Below are 16,863 nucleotides of genomic sequence, written 5' to 3'. Positions count from 1 at the left end.
GTCAATGACTTATTTAGACAGTTGAGGCCTACAACTTCTTCTGCGGGAGCCTGCCGGTCCGACGATGCTGCTAGAATTGGTTAAAATGCTTTATACACGGAAAAATTAAAGGAACACACCTCTTCGTGGTGTGTTCAAGTGCGACATGATAAAGCAGCATTCCGCATATGTTTTTGGCTCCAAAGCAAATGCGTAAAAAACCAAGGCTATAGTAAAGCTGCGATTAGGGATAGTTGGCCGTGGATGTAATTAGTGCTGATAATTAATTTTGCTCTGCCTGTTCACGCGGTTTTTTTTATTTGCTCGTTTCCCTGTTGTCCCGTTGCTGACCTTCCGTACCCGGAATAGCGTGCCGCTAGATGCTGAGAGGCTTATTTTGCATTGTAACTAAGTTCTTTCCTGTCTAGATCCTGGATTGTCGGCTATGCAAGATAATAATCTTCACCGTCATAAAGTAATAACGCCCCCGAGTTGTGATGTGGGGCTAATTCTGCAAATATGTAGCACTGGAAGCTCTGTTTGTTAGACGTTTGCAGGACGTCTCAGGCGCCGGAGAACACAGCTGCTGGAGTTCGTGAAGGCCTACGTGGTCAACATTCTCCGTTGGCGGTTTACAACCACTGCGCGACCGCGTGTACACAGCAGAAAGTTGCTAATATACAGCTGTCGCTGTATTACTCTTTACAGGGGTTCGTGGAAAGGCGGGTGGAATTCACGCGGTAGTTTAGGCTTGAAAAAAATCGGCTCCTATACGTATTCCCTGGCTGTTGCGGAGAAACAAAGTTTTTGTTGCCTAGGACCCGCTTCCGCAGTGCCCCAAGGTCACGTGACCTTGCGCCGTCGTCGTCATCCTGTGAGCAGACTGCTCACCATGGCATGTGGCAGTTAAATTGATTGGTCACTCAGGAAGATCAACCTGGGCTACAAGAGGCCCACCGCTGGGAGCACCTGCCTTCGCAGGGCAGTGGCGCATCGCTTAACCGCTGCACCACAGCGGAAGGAGTGGTACCAGGACTCCCAGGGGATCTACGAATGTGAAGTAGAGAGAATGGTCTTCTGCATATATGGGAATTAACCCACTACGCTATCGCGTCATACTCTTTAAGGCGGAGCACCGCAGCGGTGGCCTGTTCGTTTGAGCATCCGCCTCGCATGCGGGAGGTGCGGGGTTCGATCCCCAGTGCCGCCGAGTAACCACCGGTGATACAATGGGTACAAGCTTCCCCCTGCTTGTTGCTCGGCTTATTTAGGGGGAAATGCACGGGAAATGGGTCTCTGACCCCCACCTTGAGAAGACAAAAGTACAAAAGTGTCATGGCGCTCTTTGGCACAGATGTCCTTGGGCTATAAAAATCCACCATCATCATCATCACTCTTTAACGGGGAGCATAAGTGTCTTCTCCATTTTTATTGCGAAAGCATTACTACTTGCACTTTCACGGCTTTGCGTGCCGCGGCCGGTGACCACCAACCATCGTGCCGCGGCGGTGACCACCATTGACCTTCATTTGACCTTGATTGCATTAGATTGGATTAGATTAGACTGGATTAGATTAGATTACATTACATTGGATTACATTGAATTGTATTCGAGTGGATTGGATTGCATTGGATTGGATTTCATTGGATTGTATTGAATTGGATTGATTTGGATTACATTACATTGGAGTGGAATGGAGTGGATTGCATTGGATTGGATTAGATTGCATTTGATTGATTTGGATTATATTGGATTTGATTGGATTGCATTGGTTTGGATTTGATTGCATTGCATTGGATTGGATTGTATAACCGATGCACCACCCCAAGTCTAACCACAAGCACCACCACCAGCTACACTACCAGCTGTACCATGGCGTAGGTACGGATATTGCTTTCGCAATTACCGGGCTTAACCAAGCTAAGCCACAGCGAATTTTTTTTTGTGCGCTTCTGTTGCTGTCCTACACCTTTGACCTCGCTGGCTCTTAAGCCTCGTGGCGATGCTCCTTCCTGAAAACGACTACTGCTGTGGGGCGTTTTCGCCGTATTATTAACCCTTCGTCGCGTGACCGAAACAATATATACGTGCGTGGGAAAGCTGCTTCGTCTGCTCCTGCTTCGCAGAAAGTGATTTCGTGGCCTTCACCGTTATTAAGCCTAACGACGATGTAATATATGTGGCGAGGCCAAGCGTCATTGTGTTGCGACAGATGGCGCTGCATGAGCTGAGCACTGCGGACGCATAGCATTTACCCTCCCCTTTTGTTCTCCTCAGATCCTGCTGGTGTCCAGCAGCAGCGCGCCCGACCGGTGGATCGTGCCGGGCGGCGGCCTGGAGCCCAACGAGGAGCCCAGTGCGGCGGCCATGCGCGAGGTCATGGAGGAGGGCGGCGTGCGGGGGAGGCTCGGACGGTGCCTCGGCACCTTCGAGGTACTACTGCCTCCTCCTTCTAAGTTCACCCCCTGCTTGCTCTCCCCCTCACCACCACCTTGATTTTTTAGCACTGCCACTGCCGCTAACGTACCCCCGTAGTGTATTGCCTGCCGGAGGAAATGGATGGGGAGAATGCGACTGCATGACGGTCTTTAGCCTAGCAGTGAAAAGCAAACTTGTGTGCGTGCCCATGTCGCGTGGCATGTACAGTCGTGAGTAAAATGAAAGGGAACATAGTTTTGGAATTTATTTATTGGTTGCTCCATAATTATGCGTGAAAAGCATAGTTTCTTCTGTTTTCTAGCTAGTTTTCCTTTCGCTGCATAATATCTGAAAGTAAAATTTGTGAATTGATTTTGGAGGAAAGGAAATTGCGCAGTATCTGTCTCACATATCTCGGTGGACACCTGAACTGCGCCCTAAGGGAAGAGAGGAAGGTGGGTGTGAAAGAAGAAGGAGATAAAGAAGTGCTGTAGTGGAGGTCTCAGGGATAATTTCGACCACCTGGGGAACTTTAACGTGCATCGCAAAGCACATGGGCGCCTTTGCGTTCCGCCTCGATCTAAACGCGGCCGCCGCGGCCGGGTCCGAACCCGGGTACTCCGGCTCGGTAGACGAGCGCCTTAACCACTGAGCCACCTCAGTGGATCATGACCGAATTTTTAGTGGAGAAATAACCAGAAAATTTGCAAATTTTATGAAAGAAGTTCCCTTTCATATTGCTCATGACTGTACGCCCGCAGTCAAAAAGTTTATGAAAGGCAGTATTAGCGAGAAAATTTAATTTCATCGGCATCTTTCCAGGCATCCTGGAATAGGTGATGTATTCAGGCTAATTGTCATTGTGCTGATTGCACAGTGCGCCATTTAATCTCAAGCAATATGCCTTGAACACAAAGAAATTAATTTTTTTTTTCGGACTTTTAGCAGTTGCCGCACACACTGTGTGCAGCTGGCGAATGAACATACACTTTTGGAACTATCAATCCTGGGGAACCGATGTGAGGAGAGAAGGTGAAAGAAGAAAACTTTAATGTGCGTCACAGGTCTGGGCGGCTAGTTTAAGTTGTTGGGTTGAGCTGGAGTTTGGTACGGTACAGTGCTTAGGCAATATGTCACAGAAGCCACCAAAATTGGGCATAATGTTGAACGAGGTGCAATGGAAGGAGCACCGTAGCTATTAACAAAAATGAGTACGTGGGGAGTCAAGTTCATGTGAGAGATATGATGACTGAGTGGCAGTGGCACATGTACAGCACTAATATCAATGCCAGTATCTGCTCTGCCACTTTCTCTGCCATGCCAGTCGGCCACATTGTGTTATAATTTTATGGTTTGTTGCTTAAAGCAGTGTTCACTGTTAAGGCATTATACTAGGTGCATACATGTGTACTTTAGAAGACCAACCGCACAGGTAGTTTGCCTTTGATATATTCTGTCAGCGCCCCTTAAAAGGTTTGCATAAAGTTGCGGTGCAGTTATCTGTCTGAAACTATAAACATTTCTGTCTCTGTAGCGGTAGCATTTGGGGCAAATAGTACCAAGAATTGGCAAAACAGCGCCAGCGCTTGCTTCAGCTGGTTGTCATAGGTGTGACATGTTAGCATAGCACGGTGACTTCTGTTAGATGCTTTTGTGTTTCGTCTAACTGCTCCTGCTGATCTGGCGGCTGCTTTCGCCCTAAAAGGAGCAAAACTTCTTCCATCTTCCTTGTGGCTTTTGCTGATGACCAGTGGGCAGTCTTATACCACTGCCACCCACAAACTTAACACATATGCTTAAGCGCATGGCTTCCACTGACATAAGCGCCATGGAGAATTGGCTGCTAGGTCTGAGGCCATGCTGCACAGTGCGTTTATGGCAGCTAATGGTAGCGGTTGCCTTGCAGCCACCCTAGCATGATATTGGAACCAGCGCCCAATGTTCCATGCTGCTAATGTCACTCCAAGCTATGCTCGCAAGCATTTGTGTTAAGTTTTCAGTTGGCAAGTACATCAGCACCGATAGTGTTCCTAGCGATATATCTTCTTCAGAAGATATATCAGCTTGCATGCAACACAGCTTGCCCTGACTTTATCGTGCGATAGTTTGAGTTAGGGAACTACACATTAGCTTTGACTGTATTGTCCATTCTGTGCATTCATTGCTGGCTTTGTAATACTGTCTTCAGCAATGCTCCATGTGGCCTCGTTTGAGGATGGTGATGTCTGTTAGCAAGTATTATCTTCTAAGCTATTAGCTCCGAGTATCTGATAAGGGGCTTTCTTCCAATGTGGTGCTCCATCACCTCCGCTCTTTGTTTCTGCACGTGTGTTTTAACCAAAGCAACAAAAACGTTGAATAATAGTTGCGAATTGTCAGTACATAGCAGAAATGCAAAAAAAAAAGGGGGTTGCTCTATATTAAGAAAAACATGCTTGCTGCATGGTCTAAATTAGCAAAGTTAAAAATTTATGAATGCATCATAGCAATATAACTGTGCACAAATACTCGGGCACATTCAACAAATCACTAGCAAATTTAAAACTGTTTGATCGCTTGCCAGTGCAGCTCTATAACTGCATTTACTCTTTAGGTAGTTTTTGTTGTTAAGGTTAGTGCTTGCAGAGATGACTGTAGTGCTAAGCCTGGGTTAATTTTTTTTTTTTTTCTATCCTAAATATTAGTCCTAAACTCAATCAACAGTATACTAGTTTTCTATAGGGCTTAGGGATGTTCTGGGTTTGTGCTGAAGTAAATTTTCAGCTCTGCAGCACATGTGGACTGTTTTCCAGGGCTGGACATGCATTAAAAACATAATAGCAATTTAGTGCAGCAGTCTTTGAAAAAATTGATTGGGGTTTAACGTTGTTAGACCGAGTAGACCTGTGAAAGCAGGTGTTCATTCTTCAATTGGAGGGGGAACTTGAACTCCGCCTTAGGGATGTGGCATGATATCTTTAGTGGGTTAATGCCCATGTATGCTGAACCGGTAATTCCAACTTAACATTCATAGCTGGCGGTGAGTCCTCATATACCACTACCAGCGCAGCGGTTAAGCGATGCGCCACTGCACTGGCAGGTGGCTGTTTCTATCCCAGCCACCCGTCGTGATTTTGCGACCCATGTTGCTCTTCCCGAGCAACCTCTCGCGCAGATGGCACGACGCTCGTCCGAACTTACCCGAGTTACTACCCGAGCATACCCGATTTACTACCCGAGCTTACCCGAGTAGCTACCCGGGTTGCTAGGCAACTCGGAGGGCAGCAGGGGGGTCCACGGACCACGCGACGAGCGGTTAGACCTGGCGTAGTATTGCTTTCGCAATAAAAAAAAATGACATTATGCGAGTGGAAATCATTGTCTTCTGCCAGTGCTATTTGTACCCATGGTGGTGTGCTTATTTGTGTAGTGGGGAAGCTGCTGCTGTTGCCGCGTGCAACATTAGCAGAACATTTTTGTATAGCAAGAAGTGCGCAGCTTGAGACACGGGCACTGTTTTTGTTTTGCACAGGAATGCAAGCAGAGAGTGTTGCTGACAGGCAGTACCTTCGGCACGAAGTCCCCAGACGCGAAACACCTAGTGAGTGGATCTGCATAGAATGGCTGGAGCAGTTTTGATGAGAGCCGCCGTGCATTTGGTGCTGGATTGGAAGCTGCATTTGGAAGCTTTGCATTTTCTGTCTTGAAAGCACGGCCCCTTGTGGCCGAATTTTTTTTGTTTGCTTCAAAAGTAGCATCTGCAACAAAATTGCTAGTCTGTTTAGCAAAATCCTTTCTCATCTTTGTCCGTGGTCCGCTGCTCTGTCCCTTGCTCTCTGTGCAGTCCATTCTTTAGTGGAGTATAGACATCAGTATTTTGGATGCATGTTTTCTTTTTTGTAATCATGCGTGAGGCATAAGTACACATAGATCGCCATTTGATATTTACCTTTGACCACTTAATAATATATAATTGAATTTCTTTTGTCATGCTGTTTGGGCTTCATTTTCAGCAGCCAAATGACAGCTGTGATGTGCAAGCTCAGTGTAGGCCATTTGAAGTATGAAAAACCTGCGATATAGTCGCTGCTTTGATGTTTTAATTTTTTTTTCAATTTTCATTTCATTTACTGACTTTCCATGGTCCCATCCATCGTTTGGTTATTAGAACTAAAGCCGAAGCAGCTTGAAAGAAAAAATTCAGTTAACTTATTTAGGTGTTGGATGTGATCTGTGTGTTCTAATGTCTTATTCATCATTTCAGACAAGAAAATGTGCAACCAAAATTTGGCGTCTATCAGTCTTTCTGTTATATTGTCTGTCAAACGCTTCCGGTTATGGTCAGTGAACAAAGGTTTGGTACTGGTCAGGTTCTGCTCAGATTATGGTCAGGTCATGGCCAGGGGAATGGAAGACAAAAAGCATGGCATTGTTTTAATGTGGTGGACATGTTGTCTATGTTTGTGTGCTCTGGGTGAATGTGGTTTGGAGTTTTGAAGCTTTTGCGGAACTTCAGTGTTTGCTACGTGCCTTGTGGTATGTGATTTGAATGTGTCATTTCAAGCAGTGTGAACAGTTCGGTAGACATAGACTAAGCTTAGACACAAGCGTGGTAGCATGGTCTTTCTATGTTGGGGGTAACGTAATGTTTTAGGAGTTCTTGCTTGTGTTTAGCTGTGGTGTATTTTATACATAATTGTGATGGTAGCACATCCAAATTGTTTCATTCTCAACCTCTTTCCTTCTTCAGAGAAACAGTTTTGTACTGAAGTTTGCTTAAATATTTAGAGGTGTTCTGATTTTCTTCGGGTATTTATAAGCCTGAACGCAGGCATGCGTGAGCAAAAGTGACCCAGCTTTTATTTCGAATTGAAATTTTACCTGACATGACAGTGCTGTGCCTGTTTGTTATTGTTCACTGCATTATTTGCAAAATCTTTTAAATTATTTGCATTCTAAATAATGGCAGCATGAGTAGCCCGGCCACAAGTCAGGTTGGAGGAGACCCCACTGCGGTGGCTCAGTGGTTAGGACGCTTGGCTACTGAGCCAGAGGATGGGGGCTCAACTTCGCAGCGGCGGCCGCATTTTGACAAAAGCGTAACGCAAAAAATGCCCATGTGCTTTGCGGTGTCAGCACTCGTTAAAGCACCGCAGGTGGTCTAAAGTTATCTGGAGCCCTCTTCTATGGCGTCTCTCATAGTCTGTGCATCAGTTCGAGATGTTAAAACCCCACAACTCACAATGTGAAACAGGAGAAGCTATCCTTGAGCGTGGAAATTGAACTTGTCGGGATCGTAACGCTTGTCCTGAGATTGATAATCTGTGGCCAGAAAGGCATGGCGCTCAAGTAGCGATGCTGTGCTCATAGCCTTGGTACAAGAAGGACATGTCTACTGAGAAAAAAGAAAACAGTATCCTATGTCCTAGACACGACGCAAAGGAGTCTTGCAAGTGCTTAGCTTCTTTTCCTTTCACACCCTGCAGTCCTGAAACAAACAAACAAAAAAAAAGAGCTGCCATGCTTAGTGTGGCCTACACTGTGTGTTTTTGCATTGATGAAGCTTATCAGGGATGGAGAAAAAAAAAATATGGGGCTGTGTGGACTGCCACAAAATGATTGCATACCCAACGTCAGTACAGTTCGTAATCATTGCTGAGGCAGGCAAATGGTTTCTTTTGTATCCCTGAAGAAGTACAATGCTTTACAATACAATACAATTATCTTACTCTCCACATTTCCGAATAATGCTAAAGTGAGCACCTGCGCACTTGTCGTCTATCGTCTCAGTGTCAAGGTTGTTGCTGAGTGCTCGCGGCAGGTCGTCGCGATCGCTGCACATGAATGTGCTCCCCGTGCAGTTGCAGGCTCCCACTCAGCACCTTTGGAAGCTGCTGTTGTCTTATCAGCAGCTGGCATGTGTTTAGTGTGCAGATGACCGTCCCTTGTTCCAAGCCCCAGCAAAAATTGACCCAGATATCGTTCCAGAGTGAAATATTATCGCGATACGAATGAATTATAACTGCTTCAGTTTTAATACTGCTGTAGCTATTCAGAAACTTCAGTAGTGTTGAATTGCACTGAAGGGCTTGTGCAATCAAAGATATTTGAGCAGAGTAATTGGCTAATGTAGGAGCAGTGTTAATTATTTGGGGGTGCTTTAACCCTTCTCATGAGAGAATGAAAAAAAAAAAATTGTTACCATGTGTCAACCTCTCCTTTTAGCTAATTCAACAGATGAGGATATAGCTAAAGGAAAAAGTACTTTAATTTGTGTTAGTACTGGAAGAACGCAATAAAAGATGTTAGAAAATTTCTGGAAGCCATATAACAGTTGCAAAGTTGCGTTATATATTTGAAACTTGTGCCTCTTGAAGAGTTTGGATTATTACCATGTGTCAATCTCTCCTTTTAGCTAATTGGCCGCCGCGGTGGCTCAGTGGCTATGGTGCTCGGCTGCTGTCCCGAAAGACGCGGGTTCGATCCCGGCCGCGGCGGTTGAATTTCTTTGGAGGAGAAATTCGAGGCCCGTGTACTATGCGATGTCAGTGCACGTTAAAGAACCCCAGGTGGTCGAAATTTCCGGAGCCCTCCACTACGGCGTCTCTCATAGCCTGAGTTGCTTTGGGACGTTAAACCCCATAAACCAAACCAAACCTTTTAGCTAATTCAACAGATGAGGATATAGCTAAAGGAAAAAGTACTTTAATTTGTGTTAGTACTGGAAGAACGCACTAAAAGACGTTAGAAAGTTTCTGGAAGCCGTATAACAGTTGCAAAGTTGCGTTATATATTTGAAACTTGTGCCTCTTGAAGAGTTTGGATAGAGGAGCGCATGCCATATCACACCGGGCAGAGTTGTCTACCACTTCCAGAATTGACACTTTGAAATCATCAAGTTTCTGTTCTGGGTATTGGCTATCTACACATTCCCGTGACCTGCAGTTGCCGAGTGATTTTCCAGCTATCTGAAAGCTCTGTAGTGTTTGTCGGAGGAAAAAAAATATGCTGGGAATTTTGATGAAAACCTGAGTTCTAATTTGACAAAATATTAGGCCTGCTTCGTGACGTACTGGTGTTCAAGCTAAAATTTAACGAATCATTGTGGTTCCACTGCTTTATAGTATTTGTGTATTACGCTGCGGGTGTACCTGAATTACGAGATTTAACATCTTACTGATCACGTATACCATGCCAAGCTAAGTTCGTCCTCAGTTGTGATTCTGTGATGCTATTCACTTAATGTGTGGAGTGTTAAATTATCTTCTGATGCGGAGTATGTAACTAGGCTAAAAAAAATGCTAGGAGAGCATTGGAATTCTTCTTCAAAGCTCCCATGCATCACAGCATGCACCAGATAATTTGTGGTGCTGCCATTGATTAATCGCTAGTGTACAAGCTAATGTATATATTACTTCAAGGAAATGAGTTGGACTTAGTATGTTTTGGAAATCTTAGTAAAGCAGCTGAGTAGTAGACAAAAGATTTAAGTAGCTTTGCCTTAAATACTTATCTCCACCTTTGGATTCACCTACAAATGTTTGACATTACATTCAAGTTCGTACTTGCAAACAGAAGAAATATTCCATTACCAAAGCCAAGAGCATCAGGTACTTGCATATACTACCTGCCATTTCTCGAATTTCGACGAAGCGTACACTTGCCAATAAATGTGTTATGTTTATTTGAGCAACGCGTGTCACAGAAAATGCTTGCACCGTCTTCGTGCCAAAGTCCAGAGGACACAGTCACCTTAGTGACTACAAATGAACGTTGACAGCGCTCTTATAAATTGTTATCACTCTTGTCTAGCTGCCTTCTCCAAGTCATGTGTTAAGTACCCTGCCTGTACTGGATTTCATACATAGCAGGCAACGCAGCAGAGACTGCGGAAGGAGTGCGTCCACGAAACGGTGTTAATCCGCCACATATCATTCGTTCTTCTTGAAGCCTCAATCAGTGTTTGGGCGAAAACAAAGAGCGGTATAAAACGAAGTGGTAGCATTGAAAATCACAGTTGAAGCTGCGAGGTGCTAAGTGTTCGGGACCTCTGGCTACAATTTTCACCGAGTGTGAACTACTTTTTAGGCGCAGATGGAGTCTGAGCGATTCGCCTTGCCAGCCGTGTATCATACTGCCACATGTCATTCTTACTTCCCGAAATCTTGAGTCGCAGGATGAAAATGTGTTCGCTTTGGTTGTATGACAAACTACTTTTTGGCTGCGGACTTAGCCTGCGTGAACAGGCGCACCAGCTTTGGCAGCATTGCCTGATATCTGTGAAATGGAGTGCAGCTGCTTTTAGCTGCTCTCTTTCCTTCTGTGTCACTAACAAAGTGCGGTGGTTGCTCGACAGCCACCAGAAGACATCTGTTCCCACATGAAAACGTTGAGTGCCTTCTTTTTTTTTTTCTTTTTGTGCCTTGTTGCAGAACCTTGAGAGGAAACACCGCACGATGGTATTTATTTTGGAAGTCACAGAAGAGCTTGAGGAGTGGGAGGACTCCAAGAACATAGGTGAGCAGTGTATTTTATGGTCGAGGCTACAAAGACTGGCACGTGCCATGCGAGGACTTGCTGAAGTGAGATTAGCTCTTGTAACAGCTGTGAGACGGAGGGAAATCAGAAAGCAGCCTTGCAAATGTGTCTGCATGATTGTGGAGGTTTCTTGCTGCCTTTAGGAGGTAGAAGCTTTACCAACCGAAGCCATGCGCATGAGCATAGGAGTGAAATGCAAATCATTTCTTACTGGCTTTAAAGGGATACTGAACCAAACTTTTGGAGCTGCTCTTTTGCATGTAAACAAGAGCTTTACTGCTAAAATTGATGAATATGACAAGCATTTTAGCGAAAAAGGCGGATAACACGCTTTATTTCGCGATTTATTCCCGTATCGTTGCACCTGGTGGCCGCCTGTGGAAGCTGCGACTAGACGTCACAACACCTGCGCGCCCACCGTTCCCGCAGAAGCACGATTGTCATTGCTACTCGCGGCTTTTCCATGTCTGTCGCCTGCTCACGGCATACACAGATATATCAAAATGTTAATCGATGCTGTCTACATACCATAACCGGATGCACGCTTACGTCCGCTAAATGCAGGTACTTTTTCCGGACCTAGTGCCATTTCTAGCATTCTCGCTTTTAAAACAGAAGCACGACGATGTTCAGACTAGTGGCGCCATCTGGTGGTTAGGAGGGGAAGCATTGTTATCAACAAACCGACACCCCTCTTAGCCTAAAGGGGGCAGAATCGTCACTCTAAATAAAAAATAAAGCAAATTTATTACTCGTAAGTTTTCTTCTGTGCAACAGGAGATGAAGCGAAAGACTGGTGGCCCATTTATGGCCAGTGAACGCGCTGAAGAAGCCAGTAACAACAACGCAACCAGTCCGAAGCGAGGTTTCATGCATCGAAGGGCGCCGCCATATTTGTCGCCGCGGGAGGGTGCCATGACGTCACGCTTTCCACCTCGCGCCGAGCGGGAGGGCATGGCGCGCGCTCATGAAACATCGAAAATAAAACCATCCGCTGAAAAATATGCGCAGTGACGACTAGATTTCGGTGTAATCACATTCCGAGAATTTATTTGCAGTGTTTTTGTTCAATTTTAAGATTTTGCTTCAGTATCCCTTTAATGCTTTGCTGGCAGCAAGTAGAGCTGCCAGGCAATTAGTAATTCATCCGCAAGTTCTGAAAACTTGATATCTCGTTGTCGCAGGCACAAATGTTTCTCTGCCTGCACAACTGGCTTGTATCGAGATTTCGACAGTGACACTTAGTAGTGGATCTTAACCAAGTGTGCTGATGGTAGCCGTGTCATTCGTCCAGAATAAATCTAGTTGGGGCTGTTGGTCAACTCGGGCTCAAAAGGTAATGTATGTGGAACGAATTGCGACACCATCTCTTTCTAATGTAGTCAGACAGCTGCTAAGCGAAAAAGTGTTAAAAGCGGCAATATTTTTTTCTTTTTTAGCAGTGATGTTTCTTCTGTTATTATGCCTAATCGTGCTCCTTTGGCCTTGCATTACCACGGACAATAGATAATTTTACCAAAGCCACGCTCCTTATGTCTGTCTCATCAGCCCATCTTGCAGTGCCAGTTTTCTAAACGCCTTTTCTCACCTTGGTTGGTGCAGGTCGCAAGCGGAAGTGGTTCCCCATCGATGAAGCATTGCGTGTCCTCTCCATTTCAAAGCCTGTACAGTGCAATTATGTTAAGCTGCTCATGAAGAACGATAAGGTGCCATGACCCTCATGGCTGCCTTAGTGTTGTTGTTCTCGTTTTTTTTTTTTCCTTTGCAACCACCTTTTTTTTTTGCTGTTTTTTCTCTGCCTCTGCCCATCCGACAGTCGTCATTCGTTAACAGAAATGAAAAAAATGTTCACTGATTGCAAACAGAAATGTTTGCTGGACATTTTTATCCAGATAATTTCTCCATCTGAATACAGAGTTCGGTGTGAACACATGCACGACATGTTATACACTTTATTGAAGCTTGAACATGCGTATAAAAACTTAAATGATTTTCATTAATTTACACTGTGCTATCATACCTGGTGATAGGTTCACGGTGTTTTATTTATAAGAGTTATTCGTGAAATGTGAAGCACGGCAAACACATGGTGAAGAAGGCTTTCATATGTTTGTGCGTAGCCCCTTTTCAAGTAGACGACAGGCTAATGCATCCCCACTTTTGTTTCCAGGAAAAAACAACGGTGACCATTCAGCCAAACTTTGAACTAACTATGATGCGACCGCTGATTTGTGGCAGTACTTAAATAAGAGCCAGTGGTAAGCACATCAGAGTTTGTACAATGCTAGCTGTAGTGCAAGGTTTTAATATAAAAGATTTCATTCTTTACAAAAGTGTTGCAATGGCATCAAGGTTCAGAGCACTGAATGGATTTGTTTCTGCTCTGTCAATGTTTGCCCCCTTTTCATGTGTCACTGCTGGCAATGGCAAGAGATGGCTAGATAAATGAATTCCAACTTGTTTCCTTTGAAACAATACGCAGTGATGAAATTAAGACCTTTCTCTGTTCCTGCGTGCTTGATTCTAGAATTTTTAACGGGAAATTGTCAGTGGCAGATGCAATGAAAACTTAATAATGTTTCAACTAACATTGTTATTACATTTTTACCGATCGCAAACGAAGCTGTTATGAGCATAAGTGGATATGCGCATAAATTGGGCATTTTTGTGAGCCCGGCTGCGAGAGCCTGCGACTCCACGCAAAAATTTCAAAGGGAACAAGCAAGCTGGTATTGACGTATGTTCCTTTCCGCGTTCTGTACCGTGTATCGTAACAGCCGGTGCACTGACTGTCGGATAAGGTGCGGGGAGAAAAAGGCCTCCCCCGATGTCTAAAAGGCACGAGAAAAAAAAAAAAAAAAGCTTCTGTGCCTGTGTGTATGTTATGTATGCATGCGTGTGTGTGTGAGTGAAAGCGCGAAAGTGGAGAACACAAGAAACTGTGGGGCAAAAATTATCACCGGAAGAGGAGAACAGTCACTGGATGTTGTACGTCCATCGGCGGAGAAGTTGCTTACGGAGTGTGCGAGTGCTAAAGTCTCTCTCCAGGCTTGTGGGAAAAGCCCCGAACATTGCGGTGCTGGTCTTGAGTCCAGCTATTATTATTTATTCCTTCCTGCTTGGCAACTGAGCTTCAAGAGGCGGAACTCCTTCAGCCATGTCAATCTTTTTTTTGTTTGTTTGCTAACTGGACGAGTGTTTTAATTCCCGTTTTACGAGTTAACAACCACAGCTGGGCAGCATGTAATAATACCTCGTTTTTGAGATTGTTCGAGAGAACAGCAATGCATTACCTCATTTTCCAACCCTTTTGTTTGTAACACAAATCGTTCAGCCATTCGGGATTGGGGAGGAAATTAAAATGATGTTGTGACTGAAATTTGTGAAAAATAGCTGCACTTTTACAATGCATTGTTGCATGTATATATGTGTATTCAAGAGCTTTTAATTCATTGGTGCCTATTCTGAATAATGGAGTAGCTAACAACAATAACAACAAACTCGGTGCCGAGGACCACAGTGTGGTACGGCATTCAGGGATTTAATGACAAATAGATATATGCCTCAGAAATCTACTTTTTCGGACAGCTGCCTTAAGACGTAAAAGTTCTGTGCACAGTCTACTTTGAAAACGAATGGCTGTCAAAGGGGCGAATTTGTGCCCCGTGCTGCTTACGAGCAAACATTGCTGGCATAGAGACTGAATGAGTGTTACAAAGAGTCCTGTTGTGGAGTGACTGCTTCCAATCTTTGCGTGCAACATGTCCGTGATGACTTTTTTTTTTCTCTTTTTTGTGTGCGTGCGTTTTAGCAGTCCCCCCTGCTTATTACTCTTGTCTGCCTTCTTCTTGGACGTTGCAAAGCGTTGCCGCGCTGGATGTAGGCATGCTCGGAACAACAATGGTCCGTTTTTACACGAGAAGAGCCGTTGTGCAACGCGTGTGCCTACTGCACTTGTTTCCTCGAGCTGTGTTCTCTCTCTCCCAGCCAAAAACACTGTGCGTGCCAGTTGGGCACAGGAGTAAAACTTCCTGGAACACATTGGGGTTGATATGTCATTAAACAGTTGATTCGGCGAACACTGTTGCACTGTCTCTTGTCATGCATTTCACCCTCTCCTTTTCCAAAGCATGAAAAGACATGGTCTGTAGTACAGTCTAGCCCGTTTATAACGAAGCCACTTATAGCGAAGTAGCGGTTATAACGAAGGGATTTCAATTTCCCATTCCCATTTTTGCATTTTCAATACATTTTGGGGCCGGTTTTAACGAAGTAAATAAGAGCGCGTCAGCGGATATAACGAAGAGATTTAATACCAACCGAAAAATAATCTGCCAATCAACACATTTTTGCGTCCTTGAGGCGATTTTTTCCGCGAAAATAAGAGCAAAATTCGGCTGACGGCGTCCTTTCGTGGCGTCGTCTGCTCTCCTGCGGAGCGAAAGGTTGCTTCACTGCATCGCATTGCACGCCGGTCTCGTGTTGCGCCTTCCTTGAACGGCGTCACAGCGTAGAGCGGTAAGAGCACGCCGTGACGCCGCCATGTACCTCGGGAGTCCGGAGTTTGACCAGATCTTTGGTTCGCAGTTGGATGGTATGGAATCCGCAATCCTGAAGTCCGCACTCGCGAAACGTGTTCAGGGGACGCTGGACGACTTCTTTCAGCGGCAATAAATCGGTATGCCGATGTTTGCATTTTTTTTTTTCGTAGTCCGCATATTACGAAATAGCGGATATAGCGAAGTGATTTCCGATTCCCGCAGACTTCGTTATAACCGGGCTAGACTGTACTTTCAGGTGCAAAAGCGGTATAAAACACTTGCAGTTTCATGTCTCGCTGCCAAGCTAGAGTACGATGCATCAAAACAAGTGAAGTGATAAACCTCTGGGTGAGAACGATCACCACCTCGTCCATCTGGACAGTGCGCAGTGCGGCAATCAGGTCCCACTGAAATGCCGGTGTTGTACACCACTCCACATTTGCACCCAACAGTACGTCAGCTCTCCATTGCAGAGCATCGTTCTCTGTCTAAAAATCACGTGCTTCATGTGCGGTAAGGCATGTAAGCTACTAACGGTATAAAAATTTCATAAAACTTTGTCTCCTGGTGGCCACGGAGTCATTCAGAATAGGCATGGTACCTTCAGAGAAGCTGGGAAAGCTGCGAATCTCCTTGGCAACGGCAAAAATGAAAGTTGCAGACGGGCGGGCACCTGTCGATAGTCTGGGCTTGGTGGAGCAGCAATCTTCGAACTAAAATTTCATGAATGGATGTCGTTCTTTCACACAGAGATGTCGCATCTATTATGTCGAGTGCCGATGCTGAGGAATCGTGAGATAACCGCCATTGCTAAGCGGGGTCAGTGAGAGATGAGGAAGCCATCTTGGGTGCCATAGTTACCACAATCGCTCTGCATTGGCATGCTTCATAGGAAGTTTAAGAATACTCCTCCATATATGGCTGACAAGGAAACCAAATCCGAAATTTAAAGCACAGTCCTCTTGCAACATACTGTATGGTGTTTGTTGTCCAGAAGTGGCTGTGCAGATGGGGCCATTTTGCACCATCGTTTAAAGTGTACAACTTGAACCAGCTAAGGAAAGAGTTAAAGGGACACTGAGAAAAAACTGAACTTTGTCTGCTTGAGTAGGTTACGGTGTTCAAATTCAAAAGATGCTACTTTTGCTGAAACCTCGGCTCTTATAGGCTAGAAAAGACCAAGAACAGCAAAATACTGGTATTGCTGTTACCGGCAGTTTCCGTCGGCGAATCGCGCTGTCGACGAAGTTTTTATGCCATAGAGTTTCTTGCTATTGCCTAGAGGGAAAGCTGGCGGCGCTGCACTTCAGCCACCATGGACGCTCAAAGCATCATGGGGCGGTGAGCTACTTGTTGCGAGACAGTCGTAGTTTTTGGGGAGCACGGAGTGGCACTACTAAGAAGTTT

General features: G+C 45.1%; 1 protein-coding gene across 2 annotated transcripts in view; it reads left to right on the top strand.

Moving 5' to 3' along the window:
* The window catches only part of Aps (diphosphoinositol polyphosphate phosphohydrolase 1 Aps), a 71,796-nt gene extending 56,802 nt beyond the window's left edge, over window positions 1-14,994 (top strand). Inside the window, exons 2-5 of one of the 2 annotated variants that reach the window (XM_089552089.1) lie at window positions 2,258-2,413; window positions 5,910-5,978; window positions 10,810-10,894; window positions 12,518-14,994. In XM_089552089.1, coding sequence (XP_089408215.1) covers window positions 2,258-2,413; window positions 5,910-5,978; window positions 10,810-10,894; window positions 12,518-12,630 — 423 coding nt within the window. In that variant the 3' untranslated portion in view covers window positions 12,631-14,994. The remainder of the gene's footprint in view (window positions 1-2,257; window positions 2,414-5,909; window positions 5,979-10,809; window positions 10,895-12,517) is intronic. The other variant, XM_089552090.1, reaches the window with a different exon arrangement.
* The last annotated feature ends 1,869 nt before the right edge of the window (window positions 14,995-16,863 follow it).

The sequence above is a fragment of the Amblyomma mixtum genome, chromosome 7, assembly GCF_055824585.1.
Source record: "Amblyomma mixtum isolate Tamu chromosome 7, ASM5582458v1, whole genome shotgun sequence".
Classification (NCBI taxonomy): Eukaryota; Metazoa; Arthropoda; class Arachnida; order Ixodida; family Ixodidae; genus Amblyomma; species Amblyomma mixtum.
This window is presented reverse-complemented; position numbering and strand designations above follow the sequence as displayed.